The 27,133-nt window shown below is 37.6% G+C and overlaps 1 protein-coding gene across 1 annotated transcript in view; it reads right to left on the reverse strand.

Moving 5' to 3' along the window:
* Window positions 1–27,133, reverse strand: part of asic1b (acid-sensing (proton-gated) ion channel 1b) — a 303,047-nt gene that overhangs the window by 247,411 nt on the left and 28,503 nt on the right. The window contains exon 2 of the mRNA XM_060857891.1: window positions 19,852–20,047. Within this exon, the coding sequence (XP_060713874.1) occupies window positions 19,852–20,047 (196 nt within the window). The remainder of the gene's footprint in view (window positions 1–19,851; window positions 20,048–27,133) is intronic.

Raw genomic sequence — 27,133 nt, forward strand, 5'->3', positions numbered from 1 at the left:
GAAATATCGAAAAGAACCTGTGCATATTGCGCAAAATGAAACCAGTTTAAAATTCTGTCTGTATATTCAGATGAGCTCCAAAAACCACACCCCAAATCATTGCTTCATTTTTGTTAACACTTGCAAAAACTAGTAAGTAAAACACTTTGGGTTTGGATAACATATTTAAATGAATGAATTTATTACAGATTTTAAAGCATATGTAATTCTAATAATTTCCATTTTTGTGTAAAAATCATTTTGTCATATTTACCCGACCACTACATCTTTTTTAATTCGCTGTATATTTGTCTACTGTTTAAACACACATTAAAAATTTTTACTTCAAATTCATAAACTTAAAAGATTCTCCATTTATTTTGACAGAAAGTGAGCGAACCTGCATGACCATTCCCAAGCAAGCTGAGACAGCAACAGTTAAGTGGGCATGGCTTCCAGGAAGTATCTGTTAATATTGAAGATTTCAATTCACAGATATGATATTAATTGGTTCATTTGCCATTTTTCAGAGAGGAAATGGTTATTCTTTTTTTTATGATAAAACATAGCGGTGTATGCCAGTGTTTTTGCTCCTACGAAAAATGTGCAACAGTTGGTAGGTCTGGTAATATAATATCGTTAGTAAACCAAATCAAAATATAATTTAAAGATGCTAATATCGATAATCAGAGAAGCCTACAAACGCCTGAAAATAACAAACGCCTAATAAAGAAATGGAATGAATTGTTGAATTGTGTTCAATGTGTTTGAATAAATCTGTACATTAGGAGCTCCTGGGCTGGAAAAGGTTTGAGAAGCTCTACTGCTGTTTGTTTTGTTACTCATTTGGCACAGCAAATACTTTCTACTAAAAAAAAAGAAGATGAATGAATTTAGCAAGCTAGAACATTTTAGGAAAGTCAAATCCTCTCTTGGTAGGACTTGACATTTAAGGATTCTACCAGAGCGACTTCAACCATCAACCTTTCAAAGGACCATCATGACCAAGAGTGTATCGTCTGTCTAAGAAAATGTTTCTAGAGACCAGAATTCATGTTTTACTTTCACCTGATCCATTGAGACTCCAGTAGTTGAGGATGTCTAGTAAAATATAAAAGGGTTTACATTTTAGACCCCCCTTCCTCCTTCCTAGACCACCCTCTGCATCATAAAACAGTACAGCCTCTGTTCTTGTAATGTTTAATAATTCTATGTTATCTTTAGAATGAAGATCAGTACTAAAACACAATCTTTTCAGGCTAATGACCATTATTAATTTCATATAATTTCATCCATAATTTTATCCGCTTGTTAAGCCAGGATAAGGATCTGTTTTATCTCTGACTCATCTTTTGAGAGCTTGGCACATCCTTACCCAGACTGCCTCCCTCGCTCTAGCCCTTTCATGCTTCTTCAGTGGGAATGAGCTCCTGCTCCTGGCACTGGGCCATTATGCCGCTGCACAGAGGGCAGACTGTGTAGATTAGTGTGGCATGGGGCCCTGAGTAATAAACCTCATTAGCCATGCGTTTATTATTCATCAAGTGAAACCCAATTGATCGCTTGTCTTTGAGCACTACGTTAATTGAGAATTGATTGATCCGACTCGGACAGAGTTGTGGGAATTGATTGGGCCGATATGACTGGCACACTCATCTGGAACGAAGTCTCTGATCAGCGTGGCCTTTTCATGAAGAAACATTTTTAGAGAACTTCCCCAAGTCTATAGGACATGTTAGCAGGGCAAATGATGAAAAATGGTTAGAAGAAAATATGCAAAGCAGAGTTACTGTCAGCAACCAAGTCAGAAACAGTACATCCTATAATAAAAAAATGTTTTATTCCAGTTATACCACAGCAATTGTACCTGTTGTCTTGCGTGTTATGTTTGTTTTGTTTTGTTTTGCTTGCACTGAGGCCTTGTTGTGTGTTGTTTATTACCTGGTTTTCTGTATTTTATGTATTTTAGTTGCCCAAATTTCCCCTAGTCTTTTCCTGTGTCTGCTGGTTTGTGAATTTATTAATAAAACCTCTGTCTTTCTTCTATCCCTGCATTTGGTTCTGGGATTTTGTTCCCATGGAGGCAGCAGCACCTGACAACCTCAGTGAATTCATATAAACTCCTCAAATGATTCAAATGAGCCCAGGTGGAATAGAGCTTAAAAGCATTTTGTCAATTGGTTTTAAAAATACATTTGTGCACATGTGCAGTGTAGTGGTGCGTATGTACGTGTGCATCATACATATTATGTATTAAACATGGCATGAGGAAACATAATGTATTTAATGAACATCTAAATAAATTGGGGTTCATATAAAATGTACCCTTGGAATCTGCAATCGAACTAAATTCATTGGCAATGACAAAAATAGGTGCAGCTAAACATACCTACTGTAGATATAATGTATTAGTTCAAGTGCTTTAGTATAACACTGTGATTTGTATTACAGCTGGCGTGGTCAGAACCGGTGTCTACAGTCAGGTTTAGTGGATTATGTTCACTGTGCTGAAACTGATATCTGTCCCCGTCCCTGTTCGGCCTTTCGGGAAACTTGGCAACAGACACCGCTAGTGGCATGGTCGCACTAACATGGCCCGGGTCCAATGAAGCATTGTGCTAAAAATACCTATCTAACAACAGTGTTTGTGTGAGCTGGACCACTGAGAGGTGTCTGTGAGACGAGCTTTTATTGATTCAATCGCATAATCTGTGTCTCTCATGGCCTGTGGAGAGTGCAGGTGGGAAATGGATTCACTGGTTCAATGAAAAAGATCATGGCAATTATGTTAGGCTGGGACTGACTCAATCTGCAGAGGTATGAGATGAGAAGATCATGCTATAAGTAACATTACCTGTATTAAGCTACCATTATAAATGCAGCCAGTTTCCAGTTGTAGCTGTAATATATTTTCTGGCTAAAAGATCTCTACCGTAATAGAGCGACATATCACTGATCTCAGATGAATTGGCTAGTAGGTTCAGATGAAACATGAAAGATTTTCAGATGTTGCTTTTAAAACCAAATTTTCAGATGTTGCATAAGTACCGACTTGCCAAGAACTTATATTACAGGTGATTACATTTCATTTTCTTAAAATTTATTCCTCACCTTTTTGATCAGATTCTAATATGATAATTAATGGCATGGAACATCACTTTAACAAGTTTGTCTGTGATTTTTTTGAGAACACGGCATGTAGTGTACAAGCACGTGATCCATTCATCAGATTCACTTTAACAGGAGAAACAATCTGAGGAATGTTTCCTCATTCTCTTGTTTCCTCTCAGTTGTCCGTATGATTAAGACACCAGATCACCAGATAAGAGCTGTGGATCCATTTAGAGTTGTCTAACTAAAGTCTAAATATTTATTATCATTAGCCAACCATACAGGGATGCTGATCCAGGTCTTTATTGATATTGAACAGTTTCTCAGTTTGCACGTTAAATAAATCATCTGAGCTAATCGCATATTTTGGAAACCATATGTGCTTGTTGAACATCCTAGTCCAGATGTAAGCCCTCTTTGCTGTTATAATAAGCTCCACTCTTCTGAATAGGCTTTCCGCTAGATCTTTGGAATGTGGCTGTCAGGATTTTTGTTCATTCAGCTACTAAAACATTATTGAGGTCAGACACTGGTGTTCGACAAGGAAGCTTGGAGTGGAGCTGGCTTTGTGCATGGGGGCATAGTCATGCTGGAACATGTTTGGGCCTCTTATGCCCCCTTTCCACCTGGAATAACTGGGTGCTGGTTCAGAGCTTGTGCTGGTGCTGGTTCGAAGTTGGCGAGCCTTCTAAGAACCGGTTTGCCTTTCCATGGGCTAGAGAGCCATCACAGAGCCAAGTGTTACGTCACTGTATACAACGTTATACAGCAACATTAGCACAGCAGCGGCAAACACAAACACAACATCAACAATGGCGGATGTTGCTTTACTGTTAATGCTCATGGCTTTGCAAACCTGCATTGGCATCCAAACGGCAAATCCTGAATAAATGATTTAAAATGATTTAAAAATGGTGCTAACAACGTTCTCTTTTGTCTTGTTGGTCACAGTAGCCCCACCCGCAGCCACTGACGCAGGCGGTTCTTAAGTCTAGACCAGCAATGTTTTGGTGCTACTTAAGAACCACTTTTCCTGGTTCAGAGTCGGTGCTTTGGGTGTCGAAAAAGAAAGAACTGATTTTAAATTAGGCTCTGGCTCTGAACCAGCACTCAAACTGCCTTGGTGGAAAAGGGGCATTAGACCCTCTGAAGGAAAACTGTAACATTACAGAATACAAAGACATTCTATACAAATGTGTGCTTCCAACTTTTGTAGCAACGGATTGGGGAAGAGTCACATCTGGGTGTGATGGTCAGATGTCCACATACTTTTGGCTATACATACAGTTTCTGTACCAATGATCTTACAGATGGTCCCAGGGAGCCTGGAGTCTGTACCAGGGCACTGAGGTCACAAGGCAGAAGACATCCTAGATGGGGTTCCAACCCATCACAGGGCACAATCACACACAAACACTTCAGATAATTTAGAGATGCTAATCAGTCGACAACACATGTCTTGGGACTGGGAGTGAAAACCAGAGTACACAGAGGAAACCCCAGAACCACAGAGAGAACATGCACACAGGCAGGAGGTCAGAATCGAATCTCCATGGAGGTGTGAAGTAAACATGTTAACCACTAAACCACATTGACTTTGGCCATATACTGTAGTTCATATTTAAAACTTTAATCACTGTAGTAAATCTAATCACCTAGACCTAACTGCACACAGTTCAATAGTCTCTGCTCCCTAGCAACTTCCTGAAAGATTTTATTTTATATTGGTTTTAATTAACAAAATAGATATTAATACGTTTAAAAACGAATAGCCTTAGTTTATGGCCTTTCGAGAGCTCATAAAAATGCTGATGTGGCTTGGGCAGAATATGAATTTGACATTTCTCCTGCCTTACAGGCTGAGCGCTACTGCTGGAGAAAGCTTTTCACCTTGTCTGGGTCTCTTCTCATACATTCTCTTTGTTCTATATTAAATACAAAAGAAAAATCTCTCTTCTCATTACCATTATTTCTCCTTGCTAAATTTGGCACACAGATACACATCCCCAAAGAACACATCCCTACAGAGCACATCCCACATACCTACCATTATATCACTGGCTTATAATAACAAGGAAACATCAAAACCGGAATATTGTCTATGTTTCAGGGGTGAAGGTTCAACTATATTTAAACAAAAACGTTAAAAATAATTCTCTTTTCCTGCAGAATTATAGACGCCTCACTTCTCTCTGCTCAACCCCGGGTTCCTTTGACAATGTAACATTCACAAGTTTGCAATTAAGATAATTTACTCAACGCACAAATTAGGCTGGTATTGTATGTACTGCTGATCTTGAACACCCTTCTTGTTTCAGTGAGGCAGGTGTGCAGAGAGCAGAAGGAAAAAAATAACACTTCAACACTTCGTTTCAAAGACAGGCATCTGATTTTGGACTCACAGTCTTCATAAAAACACAGAACAGCAGGTCAATTTATTATTTTTTTTGTCACGGTGCCTGTTGTCATCTGTATTTATAACTGCGAGCAAGCCATCAACTTGCTCTGAGTCTTTTTAATTAAACACAGGTCATGAATCTCATATCATGGCGTCTCTGTAATTTAGATTTTTTATGATACCCTGCGGGATACCTAGCCCTCTCTATGCTTAGTCATCTTATATATTAATATTAATGAGGATTAATTTCTCCTGCATGTTAGGGCTGTGAATCAGACCTTCATTAGATCAAAAGTTTCACGCTAATCATTGAACAGATTCTACTGCCTATACGCTAGGGCAGGTGTTAGCATTGAAGATACAAGCTTGTGGAACAGAAAAGTCAGCAGGATTATAACTGATCCAGTGACTGATCTTGTTAGAGATCTTTTTTAGTGTCTTCCACATCAACACAGACACAGTGATATAACAACGCGGTGCCAGAGCTAATTAGTATGCTGCCAAGAAACAGTTCAGTTTCTAAGGTTTCCAGTGATGTCTTTGTATCTAGACGTGTAACTAAATGCATATAAATCAACTAATACTGGTACAGCTCTAATAGTTGAGCCTCATTAAATATCAGGTCACTAAACTGCTATATAATAATCAGTCACAGCATGAAAAAACTATCAAGTGTTCAAGCGACAGTATTCTGAACATATTTTACTCCTTCCAGTTTCTTTGCAGTGCTTCTTTACCTGCAGTAAAACCGTGATTTGCTCATTTCAAATCAGACAAATTCAAAATAAACACAGAACTGAATATCCACTGGCTAGATCCCTAGGTGAATCAGGATATCGTGTACACGAGCATAGGCACTGGTAAAGACTCTGACTCAGTATACAACGGGACACTGATGACTCAGTATACATTGGGACACTGATGACTTTTTATTTATTTTTCAATGACTCATTTGATATGGCTTCATTATAAAGTGTCAGACAAGACAGATATCTTCGACATGATTATTTATATATAAGTACATGGATAATATAAAAATAAATAAATCAAAAAATAGTTTTCATTATCATACTTAAACTCATTAAACTCTTAAAAGTCAGTAGACTCACGGTATATAAATAGAATTGCTAACGTATGCGATCATTTAAATAACAAGTTACTTTGTTAGTTTGTATACAAAGTCAACTGAGAGTTTATCTGGAACTTTTTTGTTCGTGCTGAGCTGCTTTTGGTGATTTAGCTGAATGATGGCACCTACTCTGTTTCCTTCCCACGTGTACATCATTTTTGGTGCACAGAATCGATACCAAAGCTTTGGGCTTGACTCTTAGTTTTAAATGCCTGGAATCAGTAAATCAGCTTATTTTGGTGATTTGGTGAAAATGTACTTTGTGTAAGATGTGAACTCCATGTGATCTTTTGCATCTATACAACATTTGTTTGACTATATATTTCTAATCACACCCTCCAGTGTCACCCATATGAGGATGAGGTTCCCCTTTGAGTCTGGTTCCTCCAGTGTTGTAATGTAACGAAGTATAAATACTTCGTTACCGTACTTAGTAGAAATTTCTCGTTACTACAAAATAAAATAAAATAAAAAAATAAATAATAAATAAAAAAATAATAAAATTGCGACTGCAATAAGGGAGGTTTGGCGAATCACTGCTCCTAGATTGCATTACACTCTGCATGCTCTATTTCAGCGTAATGTTGCCTAAAGGAGGCGGAAGCACAACTAAACCTGAGCCACAACAGAGCCACATTTTTTTACTGTGTTACCACAAAGAGCCACATCATACACATGGGCACAAATGATCATCACCCTTTTTCCCTGCCATTTTGAGAGCGAACTTGACACAAATTGTTTACTCAAATGATCTTGCTCCTACTGGGAAACTTTGAGGTATTTTCATCCCACTCACATGCGCGTTTGACGAAAATACCGTATTTAACTCAAGCGAAGCGAACAGGCACAATAAAAAGACACGCAAACTTCGATATGAAGGTAAGAACCGCATGAAACCGGGCAAAGAGCCGCATGCGGCTCGGGAGCCGCGGTTTAGCCACCTCTGTCGTAGACGACCACCCCGACGATAGTGGTGAACAGGGTGAAGAAGATAACGTTATACACCCGTGGCCATATTTGCAAGAAATGTTTCTGTACATTGGAATGAAAGATTCTTCCTACCGGATGAAGTGCCTCTTATGCCTACCGAAAATCACTGAAATTTTACTTTTTACTTTTACTTCAAATACTTAAGTACATTAAATATCAGAAAATTACTTTTGATACTTAAGTACAGTATATATCAGATACTTTAAGACTTTTACTTGAGTAATATTCTAAAAGGTGACTTTCACTTCTACCAAAGTCTTTTTCTAGTACGATACTTGTACTTTTACTCAAGTATTGCTTTCTAGTACTTTATACAACACTGGGTTCCTCTCAAGGTTTCTTCCTTTACCATACTGTATAAGGGAGTTTTTACTTGCCTCTGCTGCCTGAGTCACCTCAAACTTGCTCATTGGGGATAAATACATACACATTGTGAACAAAATCCATCTAATATTAATCTTGAATTTTGCATTCTATTAATCTTTATATTGTTGTTTACATTAACCTTTTGTTTTATGTTTATGTTCTATAAAGCTTCTTTGAGACAATGTCATTTGTAAAAAGCGCTACAGAAATAAACTTGAATTGAAAAGTGTATAGTAGGAAACACTACACTACTGCCCAATACTGCATAATGCACATGCTTGAGGTAGATAAGATAAGATAAGATAAGATAACATAAGATACACCTTTATTCGTCCCACAATGGGGAAATTTCTCTGTTATATGACATGAGGTATAGTTTGAAGTGAGACAACGTTCATCTTGTAGATTCGGCATTCATTTGAGTCCATGTTCAGTACATTTCAACTCAAGTAGCTGTCATAAAAATGACAATTTTGGCCAAATTCTAAAATGATTATGTTCTCTGATGTTTTCAGGTCATAAAACATAGATACATGTAACCAGAAATGCAGCTAGCTAACTTCATAAAGCAGGACACCTTAATACACACCGGTTAAGACGCGTGGCTTAACCAAGGACATTCCCCCAAACAAATGATTACAAAAATCAATGTCAAATGATTTGTCATTACAAAATGTCAGATATGAAAACACAGGTTATTTCATGAGGCCAACAGCATAATGCGTTATAAAGTCTTCCCATTCTTTAGAGGAGTCTTTAATAAAGTAATGTACTTCACCATATTCAATCACATTTTAGTGTAAATCAAGTGACATAATGCCACAGTGTGCTTCAAAAAACATTCCAACTAATCAGTAATGAAATTAACCGCCAACTATTTTAATTGTCAAATTTTATCTTTTAGCTTTCCTTTATTACTTTTTCATTAGTCCTTAATTAGATGCAGCCTTCACTTGAATCAAGTTGCCCTACGTTTACCCAAGATTTCTCTAACAATGCATGCCTATTTTCCCACATACTGTATTCAAAAGGGTGACATAGTTCCAAAGCAAGTAGCATTACTGTCTCAAGGGGTCTGATTAGAATCCTTTTCCCCTGTATACAAATGTGTTTCCTGTAGGTTCTATAGTTTGGTTGCAGCTCCCAAAAAATGCCAGAGATTGGACTGTCTAAAATTATTTAGTGTGAATAAAGAGTGAAGAGTGTGTGTGGTACCATAAACTGACATCCTGTGTATTCCCAGCTCACGCCCTGGACCCCATGCTGGACAACAACACCAGCAATGAACTGCGAGGTAGAATATGTAGAATTTCATATAACTGCACAAAAAAAAAAATCTACAGACCGAAAACTGGATGTAAAGGCTTTGGCAGGTGAACCTCTCATCAGAGCTATTTAAAAATGACTGGATAATATTGTGCTTTTTTATTTATTACATTATTCTATATAATAAACACTAAAAATATTCAGATGTTTTTATTTATTTATTTTGCTTAATTTCTTTTAGTAATTTGTTTATGAAATAAAGACTCGTTTATTTAAATGATGCTGTGTTATATCGTTCCAGCACCTCCTTAGTCAGAAGTGCACTGGACATTGGTGTTGACTCCAATACCTTGGAGCTGCACCAGCTATGGGCAGAGAATGGGAACTTGAATCATTTTAATGATTCATATTTATGATTTAATTTTTCATCGTATGAATTTACGAAAATCTACCTATAAATAAAGTTCACATAACTAAGTGCAGGAAAAGTCAAAAGTCAAATGTCTTAATATAATTTGTTTACATATATAAATAGTATATGTAATGATTTAGCTTCTTATACATGTTGTTGCAAATATCCAGCTTCTCTGGAACTCTTGGTTACAAGTTTTTTTGCACTGTTACACTTCCTGGACACTTCATCTGTATCTAGTGATTGGGGAGTCCAATGAAGTACATACATTTAGTGTCATGTTTATGAAACCAATGTGAGCTTGTGCTTTGTGGCATGGTGCATTATCATACTGGAATTATCCATCATAAAATGGATAAATTGTGGCCATAATTAGATGGATGTGATCAGCAGCAATATTTAGATCGAACAATGCACAATAAGAATTATGTGGCCCAACATGTACTAAAAACACATATCCCACACCGTTACACTACCATCACCAGCCTGACTTGTTGTACATGGTAGGTTTGGATCGATAAAATGTATGCTCCTGATTCAGGCGAGACTTGTCAGAGTGGATCCTGTGGACCAACACTGAGAAACACAGGAGTTTGTACCCTCAGGCAAGCCGGCTACTGAATGAGGACACTTGAGAATGTCTGCACATTCCTACCACACACATACACAATGCATTTATTATAATATTATGTTTTTCATGTTTTTACTAGATCCTATATTTTCTATATTTTATTCTAATCTATTTATTATTTTTATATATATTTTTTTCACTATTGTTCACTGTTGTTGACGTTACTGAGCTTTCAGAAACATCTTAAAGATTCTGTTCTTCTAAACTAGCTAGATTTTAAATGCTCTTCTGACTGGCTTATGGGAGTGGAAACAATGCTGTTAAAGTCTATTTGTCTTTGTGTTGTTGTGTTGTGTGTTCTGAGATGCTTTTCTGCTCACCACGGTTGTAAAGAGTGGTTATCTTAGATTCTGTTGAATTTCAGCAAACCAGACTCATAGCTATTTAGACGTTATTCTGCGAGCTCAAATATTATGGGCCAGCACATATTTTTTACTTTAGCTGATACAATCCTGAATAAATAAAAACCGAGTAGGTCGACTGGGAAGATCATGGAGGGTAGCTCTGTAGTAGACCTCCAAAAATTCTTCAGGAGGTTTATCTAAGTAGAAACCTGTAACTCACAAAAAAAAAAAATAAAATAAAAAATACTGGGGTTTTGGTTTTTCATTGCTTTTTGTGAACTTGCAACCAGGCATTCATAGAAAACCTCTTGCGAGAACTTTGTCAAAGCAAAAAGGGAGACAATATATGTGGAAACATATCTCTTTTCTATATTAGAAAAACCTAGTGGATTTGTCTTGGAAGAAAAGCTGAATCAAATGGCCTCAAGAGATTTGTCATGGTTTGATCTTTGAGAGATGCTGAACCTTGTTAAATGAAATGTCTGCCAGAGCAATCGCATCAGTCAGAATGAAACATCTAAAGCTCGATGAAAAGAGACTCAGTTCCGTGCCAGCTAATTGTTTTAAAAATGCTCTGATCAGGTAAAATTAAATTGGAAGTAAAAAAGACTGGATTTTGTCAACTTTCTTTTCAATAGAGGATAGAATCGTAGACATTTTTGCTAAAGTCATTTTGATTCATTTCTTAATCTTTCTTACTACGGTGACTGAGAGAAGAAAATGTAATGCAAATGTCTCAGATAAACAAATTTATCTGTAAATCAGGCACAAGAGTGTTTAGACGAGAACTGTTGCGATTATGAAAATCTAGCTATTCCAGTCCACAAATTTTCCTATCAGACATTTACAGCATTTATCAGACGCCCTTTTCCAGAGCGACTTAGTGTACATTATCTCATTTTTGTACAACTGAGCAATTGAGGGTTAAGGGCCTTGCTCAGGGGCAAAACAGTGGCAGCTTGGTTGACCTGGGATCAAACTCACAACCTTCCGATTGGTAGCCCAACACATTAACCACTAGGCTACCACATGCCCTGACATCCTGACATAGACATCCTGAGAGCTTGTGTGTAACTTTATATACAAGAAAACGTACTTAAATGAACCTCAACTATGTTATTAGTTTTGTTTTGTTTATTTTTAAATATAGATTTATATATGGCTTATGCAGTCTAGTCTAAATGTCTTTTTTTAATATACATACATTTAATGATGATTATTTGAAACCTAATCGTAGACAAATAAGTTTACCTACCTGTATTCTATACAGACTAAACAATTGGCACCCTATAAAAGAATGAAGAGTTAGTGTGCGTCTACTGCAGCACTGTCGTTATTCAGCTGTCAATTTTTCATTATCGACTCTCTGCGTTGCCATATATGGGGTTTTGTGGGCGGGCCTTAATGTAAAACAGCTGAATGAATATGCTAATTATTTATGGGTGTTTGGCATATATCAACTTACGTATTTGAGTATGAAAAAAAAACAGTGTTAATGAAACATTTGTAAGCCTGTCAGGAACACTTTGTTCAGTGTGACCTACTAAAAACAAACAACTTTACTAAAAGGCTGATAAACAAGCTCGCATTGTAATTTCATCCGGAAAAATCTGCAGGAAGCAAGGGCTGGAACGACTAAATAGAGTAAAGAGTTGACTTGACAAATCTGTGCATTTTGTGTGTGTGTGTGTGTGTGAGAGAGAGAGAGAGTGAGTGAGTGAGTGAGTGAGTGAGTGAGTGAGTGAGTGAATGAGCAAGAGAGAGAGAGAGAGAGAGAGAGAGAGAGAGAGCGAGAGAGAGAGAATGCATACGGATGCATGTGGACCATAGTTTTAGGCTATAATGCAATCTGTCATAACACACCCACACACTCAATCACATATCCATCTCCAGGTCTCACTATCATCCATCACCCACCCTAATGCTCCCACACACTGGCAGTGTTTCTCACTGTGAAACGTTAAAAGCCAACAAGGTTCTTTCCATCCTCTATTGATCAAAGGCTGCTGGAAGCAAGCAGCAACCGTACGCACTATACGTGGGCTGTGTTGCCTCGGTGCTGGAAGTACTCTGTGCTGCCAGGTTCTTCAGCATGGACCTCAACCTTCAGCTGCATGCTTGCATTGCGTCCTGTCCCATCTGTATAATATCAATCTGAATCGACAGTCTAGCAAATGATTAAATGTGAACATGAGTGGCTGCACGAGCTATGAATAGGAATATGAAGAGCTGTAATGAATTTACCTGTATAACTCACATTCCTTTTTATATTACTATTGAACCTTAAAGTGTGCCATTCCTACCACAGATTTTGTCATACATGGTGCACATTAGTGAATTAAACACCTAAACTGAATTTAGGTGCAAACCAGGTGAACAACCAGGAACCATTGGGAGTAAAACTAGTGATACTTTATTTTGTATTCATTATTTACGCTATTTGTTTACACACCCTTACACACACTATGCATTTCGGGGGAAGTCGTGGCCTAACAGTTAGAGAGTCTGACTCCTAACCCTAAGGTTGTGGGTTCGAGTCTCGGGCCGGCCACGACTGAGGTGCCCTTGAGCAAGGCACCGAACTCCCCCAATTGCTCCCCGGGCACCGCAGCATAAATGGCTGCCCACTGCTCCGGGTGTGTGTTCACGTTGTGTGTGTGTTCACTGCTGTGTGTTTGCACTTTGGATGGGTTAAATGCAGAGAACGAATTCTGGGAATCGGTCACCATACTTAGCCGTATGTCACTTCACTTCACTTCATTTTCTCAGTCGCTGTATCATGTTTTTTTTTCAAACATTCATACAGTATTTGTTCGACATATTGCCATCGGCTTCTGTATTTTCAAACTTCCTGCAGAATATTTCATAAAAGGAAACATCAAACATCTAAACATTGAACTCAGCTGTGGTCAGGGAAGCACTACTGCTCCTCGAAGGCAAACACAGAGAGAACGAGGAGGAGCATCTTCCCGCAGGCCATCCTGGTCCTCAACCATTAGAACACCTAGAGCATAGACTCTTCTGGTCTTGTAACATAACACCCACTACCTCAAGTAGACTTTATGCACAGCATACTCCACAAAACTGAGCACCCACTATACAAACTTTATTCAATACTATATTTGTATGCATTTCTTCATATCAGAATATTAGTCACTGTATTCATATACCGTATTTTCCCATATTTTGTCTGTTGATTTTACCTTGTACAGCTTCCCACTATTGTACAACAGACTGCATTTCATTCCTTTATTATTCTATTTTTATTTCATCTTATTTTAGTTTACTTGTACATTCTATTTCGATTTTTTTACACACCGACAGTCGTAAAAGGCATTTCGTTACATGTTCCACTGTGTAAGCTTGTGTAAAATTGTGCTTTTTCCACTGCAGTGTGTGTTGACTTGCAGTACAGGTATAAAGTGATGCGTTAAACTTGCTGAAGTCATCATATGTACGTCGTCGCATTCCATATTTAACCTTCCGTTAATTTCACACTATAGTTATAGAGCATTGAGCACCATCACAGTCACTGCTTTCCTGTGGAGTGAGCGATACAGTGGGGTTCGAAAGTTTGGGCACCTCAGGTAAAAATTTGTATTAATGTGCGTAAAGAAGACAAGAAAAGATGAAAAAATCTCCAAAGTGCATCAAATTACAGATTAAACATTCTTATAATTTGTCAAAAAAAAGTTAGATTTTATTTCCATCATTTACACTTTCAAAATAATAGAAAACAAAAAAAATGGCGTCTGCAAAAGTTTGGGCATCCTGCAGAGTTAATACCTTGTACTGCCCCTTTGGCAAGTATCACAGCTTGTAAACGCTTTTTGTAGCCAGTCAAGAGTCTTTCAATTCTTTTTTGAGGTATCTTTGCCCATTCTTCCTTACAAAAGTCTTCCAGTTGTTTGAGATTTCTGGGCTGTCTGTCACGCACTGCTCTTTTAAGGTCTATCCATAGATTTTCAATTATGTTGAGGTCAGGAGATTGTGAAGGCCATGGCAAAACCTTCAGTTTACTGTACGCCTCTTGATGTAATCCACCGTGGATTTTGAGGTGTGTTTAGGATCATTATCCATTTGTAGAATCCATTCTCTCTTTAACTTCAGCTTCTTCACAGATGGCATCAAGTTAAGAGTCCAAAATTTGCTGAAATTTGATTGAATCCATTTTTCCTTCTACTCATGAAATGTTCCCTGTGCCACTGGCTGCAATACAACCCCAAAGCATGATTGATCCACCCCCATGCTTAACAGTTGGACAGAGGTTCTTTTCATTAAATTCTGTGCCCTTTCTTCTCCAAACATACCTTTGCTCATTCCAGCCAAAAAGTTCGATTTTAACCTCATCGGTCCACAGAACTTATTTCCAAAATGCATCATACTTGTCTATATGTTCATTTGCAAACTTCAAACGCTGATTTTTGTGGTGAGGACGTAGAAGAGGTTTTCTTCTGATGACTCTTCCATGAAGACCATATTTGTACAAGTATCTCTTTATAGTGGAATGGTGTACAGTACCTCAACACCAGTGTCTGCCAGATCTTTCTGGAGGGATCGTGCAGTCAAACGTGGGTTTTGACTTGCTTTTCTCACAATCCTGCAAGCTGTTCTGTCTGATATTTTTCTTGGTCTTCCAGATCTTGCTTTAACTTCCACTGTTCCTGATGTCTGCCATTTCTTAATTACATTCCGAACAGAGGATATTGGCATCTGAAAATGCTTTGCTATCTTCTTATAGCCTTCTCCTGCTTTGTGAGCGTCAACTATTTTCAGTTTTCTAGACAAGTGCTTAGAAGAACCCATGCTGCTGATTGTTGGGGCAAGGTCAGATGAGTCTGGGCATTTAAAACCTTTGAGATTGACATCACCTGGTCTTTCCAGACGATGATTAAGAACAATCCATGACACTGTCATGTCTCAGCTTTTCAAAGGGGGCGGTGCATGCTACAAACTCTGCAGGATGCCCAAACTTTTTCAGACGCCATTTTTTTATTTTCTGTTATTTTGAAAGTGTAAATGATGGAAATAAAATCTAACTTTTTTTGACAAATTATAAGAATGTTTAATCTGTAATTTGATGCCTTTTGGAGATTTTTCCATCTTTTCTTGGTTTCTTTATGCACATTAATACAAATTTTTACCTGGGGTGCCCAAACCTTCGAACCCCACTGTAAGCGTGAGGTTCCATCTCACTCCTTGCAGCTGTAATTAAAATGTAGTAGTTAAACCCCAGTTTGACTCTATTTGTTGCTTACTGTTCAAAGCATATCCACTGAGTCAAGCCACTGTACAAGCCAATGTGGCAAGAGTACAGAGATACACTGTGATACACTGACACGTTCATCCAGTGCACACACCAGTCGTTCTGAACCCTGATTCCTGATGCACTACTACACACCAGTTGAAGCACAATGTCTGAAGGTGGAACGATTCTCACTAGGTGATTATCAAAGACAATCAGGGGAGTATCAGGAGCACAGAGGTACAGTATGTGGAAACTTTGACAAGTAAAATAGAACATGGAACATCACACACTCACATACACAGAAAGATATGCCAGTCAGCCAACAACACATCTTTAAACCAGGGAAGGTTTAAACAAAATTCCCGAAGAAAACACCTGAATCCCAAGGAGAACATGCAAACTTCACACACAGGACTCAAGTCAGGAATCAAACCTCTAAATGTGCCAATCACTGTCATTCTGCTTCCCACCTACTACTGACTTCACTGTAGTACTACTTACTATCGATACGCTATAATGCACATATTATATTCTATACCATTTTCACATTCAATCATACATCACAATTTTCATTGTGAACTTTGTCCAACAAGTTTGACCCTTTATTTCTCACCAGGGTTCTATATGATCATATGCATATATCAGATTATATAACAGTTTGACTGGGTGCACGTTTATTTCATGTTCTGTCTCCTAAAGTGTTTAGTTTTACATGTACAGTATTTAAGGTGGTCGTTATTCACGCATGTATTCATAAGACAGTTGAGGTTAACTTTTCATTAGTTCATATTTAAGTGCTAATGCAAGTATTAGTGCATGATTATTATTTTAATGTTACTGTTTAAACATAGGGGGCACGGTGGCTTAGTGGTTAGCATGCTTGCCTCACACCTCCAGGGTTGGGGGTTCGATTCCCGCCTCCGCCTTGTGTGTGTGGAGTTTGCATGTTCTCCCTGTGCCTCGGGGGTTTCCTCCGGGTACTCCGGTTTCCTCCCCCGGTCCAAAGACATGCATGGTAGGTTGATTGGCATCTCTGGAAAATTGTCCATAGTGTGTGATTGCGTGAGAGAATGAGAGTGTGTGTGCCCTGCGATGGGTTGGCATTCCGTCCAGGGTGTATCCTGCTTTGATGCCTGATGACAAAAAACTTAGACAGTAAGTGAGTGAGTGTTTAAACATATCAGTCAGGAGTTACTAAATAAACAGTACCTAATATTTTGCCAATTTATACTAAGCTCTACATTCCGCATTTGTAAAAGTATAAAAAATATGTGTTTATGGCAACTGTGCAGACACACATATATATATATATATATATGAGCTCCAAAAATGCATGAAATTACATGTACTATTCAGCATATTCTGCACACGAATACAAAAAGGAAGAAAAGAGTGTGTGTATGTGTGTGTATATGTGTGAGTGTGTGTGTGTACACATCTGTGCTCAAGTGTCAGAAGATGTGAGTGGAGCCCCAGTGTTTTTATGTGAAGTGCAGAGCGACATTTTACACGTTATTAGAGATCTCTGCTGAGCTGTTAGCCTCCCATCTTCCATCAGCACAAACCTCCAGAAACATCAGCATAACATACAGCATCACGTGCAATATCCACACGTTCACACACGCCAATGACATGCTGAGCTTTATGCCCACACAAGGACAATAAGAGGACAGAGAGAGAGAGCGAGAAAGAGAGAGAAACAACAATAGGTGTGAGATTGAGAAAGGAGTGTGTGGTGTGTTTACTATTATAGTGTGACTACACCTGACCTTCCAGGACCAAAATAAATGACATAAGTGTGATAGTACAGCAAATTAACAGCTCACACAATCCTGGGAGTGGGACAATAAAAATACCCCCCCCCCCCCCCCAACAATCTAGTCTAACAGCGAGTTATCTTATTGCTTCATACTGTGAAGAGAATTTAGTTTTTCTTCTTAAACAAGATTATACAATCTAAAAAAAAATATAAGACTGTAGCCTTAAGGGAACATCTTTTGTCTGTTAATTTTGCCTCCTTTGCCTGAAACTAGAAGTACAGTATATGTGTAGTATGATTTAATTTAGATTAAGGATCACTATTTTGCTTTAAATTATCTACAAGTACACTACAAGTACAAGGAAGTACCATGAAGATACATTCAGGGCACCACCCGGGCAACAAGGAAGGTACAGTTTAGTAGTATTTTATTAACAAAATCAGGGTTTAAAAACACAAACAGGGGGCAAATTTTTCCTAAAATTGTTCAAAAATTCAAAATTACTATACAGCATTTTTTCTTTAATCCCTCTCTGTGTCGTGTGATCCTTTTTTTACGTTCAGTTTCATTTTTAATTTCCGGAAGAAAAAGAAGTCGCATGGGGTGAGATCTGGGGAATACGGTGGATGTGAAGCGATAAGCACATTGTTTCTGGATTAAAACCCTCTCGATCGGTAACGCAGTGTGTGCAGGTGCACTGTGTGCAGGTGCATTGTTGTAGTGCATGATACCAATTCTTCAGGCATAGAGAACAAAGCAACAAGAATTTAAAATTGCTGTCACATCCTTGTCACGTCACATTCCAGTTCCAGGAATATTTTGTATCCCTCCTTGTATGTAATATAATAGAACTGAAAACAACGCAAGACTGTAGTGGTTCTTTTTATGCACCAATGTAGTGGTATCTTTAGCATTGCACCATGTGTTGTATATCCAGGGCTCTGAAATATTCATCAATGAGTATACACCACAGTGCTTTTAATATTCAGAATATTTAGAATAAATGAGATATTAAGCAAAACGTCCATCAATGCCATTGCTTATAGCATTTTCTTCACCGATAGTAAAAAAAAACCCCACAAACGACGAGGTCTGGTGTTGCGTTCAACGAACTACAAATGTTTCACCTGCACTGTAGAGGTTTTGCTCATTTTACATGTATTCTGTCTATACAATAAAATTCAGTATTGTGAACAAGAATAAACAAGGTTGAGGCAAAAAATGGTATCATGTTAAAGCTGTTCATTAAAGTTGTGTAGTCTTGTGTTGCATTATTTTTGCACCACAAAAACATGTTTTTACTGTCACAGCCCAGCGGTTGCAGGAATTGAATTTCAGGCACTCTGGCATTAATAGAGCACTGTTTATATTGACCAAGAGCAGAACTCGTTGGTTGTGCGTACACATCGGTTAATCCGAGTGTCTATATATACTCATTTCTGCCTTCTGCCAGATTCAGGGCTTTATGCTATGTTCCACACCAGCTGTGACACCATGTAACGTTGTACACTTTAGAAATGCAAATTTTGATAAAGATTACATTTCTAAAAAAAAAATGTAAAAAAAGATTTGAAAAGAAGTGATTTTTAAATTTCAGGCACATGAGCAAAGCTTAGACTCATGAATTTTAACGATTTCCCTGTATAAACTTATCTAATATCAGTTAGTCTCAAGTGTGTCTCCATAAGACCCCTAATAAAGCGTGGCTTTGGCGCTTCAGTTTTAATTCATCATAAATGCAAATTAAACAAGCTTTGAGTTCTATCTCAATCGTCAGAGATGAAAAATCCCCAAATAAACCCAAGTAAGTGAACACAAACAGTAGTGATGCGGGACCAATTACAGGAAAATGCTGTAACTACTGTACAAATGCCATGAAAATGTTCTCTACAGGTTCTAGTTTCCACATGAACCATGTTTACTAGGTATATATGTGTACTGTATACCAACATTTATTTGTGACCATCATTATTTGCGAGAATCATAACATAAATCATGGTGAAAATCTGGGCAACTATCATAAGATAATAATGTAAATCCGGTAAATGCCTTCGCCCAATCCACAGAGCACTAAGGAACCGACTATGAGTGTGTCTTCCTTATTGCATTATGTGGACAACTGATCAATTAGATTCCTGTGGGTAAAATAATCTACTCAGATATGTCACATGCCGAGACAGAGCGAGAGCAAGAGATACACGAGACATGTTCACTTACCACTTTAAAGTCCTCAGCGCTGCACTTGTCCCCACGGTAGTAGCAGGAGAGCAGCATGTCCTTGATGTCGTGGCCGGTTCGATCGTAGAACTCGCGCATGTTGAAAGGGCGTGGTTTGAAGGTCAGAAAATCAGCCTTGACTTTCAGGGTCTCCAGAACGCTCTCCTCTACCAGGTGAGTGTCCCGAATCTCATATCTGAAGAAAAAAAAAAGGAAATGTAATTCTTTAGTGCTTATGGTGTCATGTGTAACAAGCAGATTTTCACTGTTGTATTTGGATAGTCTAAGGAATTTGTAGTTAAAGCAGGTAGAAATGATAAATAATTTTGTTCATGTCAATCATTTTTTAGATTTTTGGATAACATGCCTTCTCTTAAACGGCTGTAGTTTCACGAATGTTCATTTCCATCTTTTTCTCCGCTTGCAACAACAATATTATCTCTGAAATGCAGGTGGTATGTATATAAATACAATATTTTATCATGTTTATGTCAATTTGGACATGATAATCATGTCAATTTTATAAACTTCACTATCTACAGTCAAATCACAATCAAATCCAAGTCACGTATATCTAATAATCTAATTATAGCTTTATTTGAATGAAATGAAAAAAAAAAGATATATTTTATTCAAATATATACACTTTATTTATCTCTAGTGTCTTTTCATAAGGAAATATATTTTGTCCCATACTAAGAGGTAATACTATATATTATATAGCGTCAAAAATGCTCTTGGGAAGTGGTTTGGTATTTTTCCTTGATTTTTAATAATATACTGTAGAAACATTGAACACAACCTACAGTATTATATTATGTGTTTAACCAAATATTAAGCAGTAATATTATACTATATATTTCAGATCACTTCATCAATTTTACTTGCTGATACTGCATCATGTTCAGCACTATTAAGTCTTACACTGTGATGTGTGATGAGAAATTTTCAAGATAATTTGTTCAAGTTTGGAACGGCATTTAAAGCAGTTAAGATTAATCTAACGTTCATGCATTCATTCATTTTCTACCGCTTATCCGAACTACCTCGGGTCACAGGGAGTCATCGGGCATCAAGGCAGGATACACCCTGGACGGAGTGCCAACCCATCGCAGGGCACACACACTCTCATCCACTCACGCAATCACACACTACGGACAATTTTCCAGAGATGCCAATCAACCTACCATGCATGTCTTTGGACCGGGGGAGGAAACCGGAGTACCCGGAGAAAACCCCCGAGGCACGGGGAGAACATGCAAACTCCACACACACAAGGGGAGGCGGGAATCGAACCTTCAACCCTGGAGGTGTGAGGCGAACGTGCTAACCACTAAGCCACCGTGCCCCCCCCAATCTAACGTTAACAATGCTAAATAACATAACTTAGCATTTTGATATTAAATCAGATATCAGATCTTTCATATCCTCAGATGGCCTGTCCATGGCCACCGACTTCAGACTCATGAAGGTTGCAATATATTTGCATTTCCATTTATTTGCAGCAAAATACTGACTGGATTGAAAAACATTTCATCAAAAGTTAAAGTTGTAATGTCAATCAAATGGGGTAACATTTAGTAATAAAGCGTACCGGGCTCTTCACAGAGGTTATATTGAGTTGCTATATTGCAGAAATATCTATTGATTAGAAAGTCCTCAATATATTCAGTCAAAACTAATACAAGTGGGATGGAATGTTTAGCTGAATGACTAACAGTGTCAAACTTTATCTGAGAATATGTGTGGTTGTACAGAAAAACTGACTATCACTGTGAGTTCTGTAGGGGAAAGATATTGACTTTGACACCATTTTACTTTATGAAACTATAAACATATTCTACCAAAGCAATGTTTTCATTTCATTTCGAACTTTGAAGTAGTTGCTGGATATAACAGTCAGTTTGGATTCTGATTTCTGTAACATCACGAGCTAAGTGTGAGTTCCTCACTAAAAGTCACACTATAAGATAAGCAAGTTGTCGGATAGCTGCATGGTGTAAAGAAAGTGGCGAAAACTCCTTGATCGATTTAGTTTGCAATCAGTTAGCAGCTGTGAAAATGGTTGGCGATGCTCCTGCGCCACAGTTGGAATGGAATCTTCTAAAGCAATTTTCTACTTGTTTTCACTTTTGAATTTAAAATGCTGGAATTTTTCTTGTGGCTGAGAAATATGTCAAAGGGAACTACGTGTCAGTTCCAGAAAATGTGACATTTTTAAAGCTAGCTATAGTAGAAAATGTTCAAATATTTCACAATGTGTAGGTTTTCTCCGACTACACACGTTTCCTTGCTCTTCTTGATGACTTGTTTATAACTCTACCATGTGAGGGCACAATTCTCTGAACACCAGGCCAACAGAACAGGCAGAAAAACACACCTCAGTGTAAAATTTGAGCTGCGTTCCTGTTTGTGGATGTGTTGTTTATTATTACACAAAAGGGAGCAGTTAATCCCAGGCATATGCTCAGAACAGAATTTGCCTCACTTACTGTATAGCTCTCTCTCTCTCTCTCTCTCTCTCTCTCTCTTTCTCTCCCTCTCTCTCATAAACACACACACACACACACACACACACACACACACACGTGTATGTCCCAAAAACGTTTGTTTGATCAGAGAATAATTGAAGCCCACTTTAATTGTGGACTATAGCCAGCAAATCTGTTTCCAAAAAAAAAAGGCACAGTGATTTAGTGCTTTTTTTGAACTTCTATTCACTTAAGATGTTATTCCATAATTGGTGTTTGATATTTGTCACAATGTTTCCTGGAATAAACAAACTGAACATAATAAAATATCTATAATGAAGAATTCTCTAAGAAGACATTTCTGTAAAATTTATGGAAGGAGTCTCTAGTCTCAATACTTTATTACCAGCATTTTCACACACATGAAAGTAAACCTGCCTGCGCTTTATGTCTGGATTTACCTTAAACCTTGATATATCCCAAATGAAATGACTCGTTCATAGCGGACCTCTAAAACAATAACCCGATTTCCAGTTTAGTCACAGCATAAAGCACAGCGAGGTGTCAGAACTTGAAGGAAAAACGTTTAGCTTGAGAAAAATCCAATTCAGTTCAATGGCAAAGGACATAAGAGTTAACTTCAGAGATTCATTTTGCTCTGAGTTGACCTAGATGAACTTTAACCCTGAGAACGCGTGAACCTTGGAAGCATAAACGTGTGCAAAAAAAAGAGTTTTTGGTTTCTGACTCTGAAAACATAAAAATGATTCGATTCCAAACTAGCAATCAAACCTACAGTAAACGAGCCACTGCTTCACTCCACAATTACATCACGTCAGAAACATGCATAATTACCTGATTTTGAATCGAATTGCCTGACGAGTGGAAGTAGAATCTACTGTTTAAAGCTTTGCTGGATTCATTTGGGACAGTGTATAGTAATACAAAGTGCATGTAAACGTTAAGTGCATGACCTATTCGTAAGGATGTTCTGCTTTAGAGATTCTTTCTTTGCTATGGAGTCACAGATTGAACAGGATGTCAGTCAGCTGAGCAGAAAAATAAAGCAATAAAAAACCTAATATACACCCGCCATCCACTGTAATATTGACGTCAGTTCACCTTCAAATCAATCTAATCAGTTGTCTAATCGGCCAACGCATGAAATCATGCAGACGCAGGACAAGAGCTTCATGTAATGTTCACATAAATCATTAGAATAAAGAAAAAAGTGTAATCTCTCTATGACCTTAAGCATGGCATGGTTGTTTGAGTCAGAGGGGTTGATCTCAGAGTTTCAGAAACTGCTGTTCTCCTGGGATTTTCACACACAACAATCTCTAGAGTTTACACAGACAAAGAAAAAAAAAAAACACTGAATAAGTGACAGACTTGTGCGTGGAAGCACCTTGTTGATTAGAGAAGTCAGAGGAAAATGCCACATCGGTTCAAGCTCCCAGGCAGGATATACTGTAGTAACTTCACTCTTTACAAATGCGGTGAACAGAAAAGCATCTCAGAAGGTACAAAACATCAATACATTGAGGTGGATAGGTTACAACAGCCAGAAACCCTCGACTGGATTCCAAAACACTGGATTCCACTTCTGCCAGCCAAAAACAAGTGTCTGAAGCTATCATGGGCACAGACCTGTACAAACTGTCAAAAAAATCACAGTCTTTTGCCAGTCTTTAGAGTAGAACATGATGTGTTCTTCTGCTTGATGTTGTAACTAATCCAAGTCATGGTTTGATGTGCTGTGAGATGCTTTTCTGCTCATCATGGTTATAAAGAGTGTTTACTGTAGACTTCCTCTTAGCTCAGACCAAACTGCTCATTCTTAGTTGATCTCTCATATCAATAAGGTGTTTCAGCCTGCGGGCCAATACACAATGTCTTTTTTTTTTCTTTTAACATAATGTTTGTAAACTCTAGAGACTGTTGTGTTTGTAAAACGTTCAGGAGATCATAATGACATGATTGGCTTATTAGATTACATACATACATACATACATACATACATACATACATACATACATACATACATACATGAGCAGGTCTACAGGTGTTCTTAATACAATTGGACAGCCGATGTATATTCTGTGACCTAACGTCCTCTGATTTAATGATATAGTTCAGGATTTTATTTATTTATTTATTTACTTACTTACTTACTTACTTATTTATTTATTGGAAGGCAAACCTTTAATAATTATCTTTTAAATGACTAAACTTCCAGGATTCAGACTTTCAACATACTATAAGCTAATAAAAATTACTATAGGATGCAATTTAAATAATTGTTTGAATTCTCAAATCAGATTGGTCAGCAGAGGTTTCAATTAACCTTAAAATGTAATTTAAATTCAATTTAAAAAGTGATGAATTTGATCAGTCCTTCACAGGGATTTGTACGGTGGATGATTTACATAATCTACGTGACAAGAGCAACAGAGATTATGTACTAGGTGAGTCGTAAATGTTGCGACAAAGTAGAGACAAGTTTATCTTTATGCAAATACGGTGCAACTTGGTGCAGAAAATACTAACAGGAGTGAATGTGATCCATGACAAAGAACACACTTTCAAGATAAAAACACTCTCCCTCCAGAATCCTTTGTTTTAGCAGCAAGAAAACTGATTTGGTGTCAAATGGAATGCTAGTTTTCTTCACCCACTGATAAATATAACTACAGCGACCAGTAATAGGAACCGTGTACACAGGAAAGCAACCTAAAGTCTTTAGGACTGGGATTTTGTGCTTTCTCATCAACCTGCAAATGTCTTATTAACTTGAAAAGAAGAAAAATAGGAAAGCTGATGAGGGTATGACTGTCTACTGCTGATATCACAACATTAATAATAACTGTAAAAGGTTGAAATGTGAGAGTCAATGGTTAATATGTTGAAAGATTTTAATTGGTGGTAAAGTGGAGTATAATAGGAATTAAACACTACACAGTATGTGAAGATATTGCAAAAGATTTTGCAACTTCGCAATCTGTATCCCGCAACCCTGCACACGTCTTTGTATTTTATTTTTGTTCCTTTGTTTGTCAAAGTAAGCATCCAAAAAATTTGGAACAAAAATACCCCAGTATGATTTATTATAATCAGTCTTGAGCATGAAAGATGCCTCCGGGTGTTATAAGATTACAGCGTTATATATGAAACCCCCAACGTAGCAGCTAAACCAAATTTACAGGAACTAAAGGAAGTCAATTTGAGTGAGATATTTATAACAAAAGTTAAGGATGTACTAGTGCTGCAATATAATAACATAACGTCTTGCTGAACCTTCAGAGGAAAAGACGTAAGACGACGAGTATGTATTGCTGTTATTGTTGCACCATGGCAGCCGTCTGCAAGGTAATGTTTGGTGACAAGCTGAACCTGTTTACTGTGTGACCTTCCATTATTTTGTACGTTCCCTCCAAAGAAACTCCCTGTACAGAGCAGCCATGTCAAGAGGTCTTTAACAAATGTTTCGGGAGTTGAGCGTAAAGAGATTAATTGGGAGGGCAGGAAACAGTGGCAGGACGTCTCGTGGGAAATGTGTTCTGAGATGTAGGCATGACGGTACATTGAGAGTACCGCTTTCATGCCTTTACTTCTGCGGTCAGAAATCCGACAGCTCAGAAGAAGAGTTATGTAGGATAATAGCGATGTGCAACTTTCGTGCAGGGATGATATGAGATGTGAAAATAAAATAAAGCTGCCAAAGGCTAATATATGATATGGTTTTATAGATGTAATCTTTGCAATCTATTTGCCAAAGGGCTCGATAATAATAGTTGCCTGGTTGCCCTTGGCAACCAAATGTAGGCAACTGGTAACCATTGTATTTCTTCTTCTTGTCTACCCTGGCAATCTATTTTTATTATTATTATTATTATTATTATTATTATTATTATTATTATTGTTATTATTATTGAATATCTATGCTTGCACACAGCCAGAATTTTGTACAGTGCTGCAATGGCTAAACAAACAATATTGCTTGACTGTGGATCTATGATAAAGTCAAGTCAAGAAAAATTGTATTTTGAATTATAATATCAAATTAAACAACATCTTAAGACAAAATAAGTTTTAAGAGAAGTTTAAAAATGGTGTAAGATGGTTAAAGACCTCAGGTGAAGGAGAGATTGTTCCAGAGATTAGAGCCAACCACAGAAATGGCTCGATCAGCCTTTAACTTCATATGACAATAGGAGATAAATAGAAGAAGTTAGTTACAATATCTTAGCATTACTAGAAGGTGAGTAATGGAGCAAAACAAGAAAGAGTTTTGTATACATAATAACAGGAAGCCAAATCACCGATGTTGTAAAAGGCCTGGAGGAGAACCAGACACAATTCCACATTTCCATGATGACTTTCAAACATGATAACATGAATATAACTACACAAATTCCGAGATCGATGTAAAAAGATGCTGAATTATCTAAAAATACTCAACAATGCAGTCGTGTAGCTTACAGTCTCCTTCACATGTCATGAACTAATCTGCTTTTAGAAACCCAAACACACTTACAGCACTTTTTTGATATTAAATCACAAGCACATTTATTGACCTTTTTTTTGCGTCATTTCAATCAACTAACACAGAACTTTGAACTAACTGCAAGACCGTTGACAATAAACTGCTAATCTCTCACAGCATGAGAATATTTAATGAGTGCTTATTACAATCGAATGCAACACCCATGTAAGTAACACAAACTGACAGGATTCGGTACATTTCTTCCTGTTCCACGTGCTATTATCCGCATTTCTTTAATTGCAAAATCTGACCAATTCCAATCAAA

The sequence above is a fragment of the Tachysurus vachellii genome, chromosome 22 (assembly GCF_030014155.1).
Source record: "Tachysurus vachellii isolate PV-2020 chromosome 22, HZAU_Pvac_v1, whole genome shotgun sequence".
Taxonomy (NCBI): domain Eukaryota; kingdom Metazoa; phylum Chordata; class Actinopteri; order Siluriformes; family Bagridae; genus Tachysurus; species Tachysurus vachellii.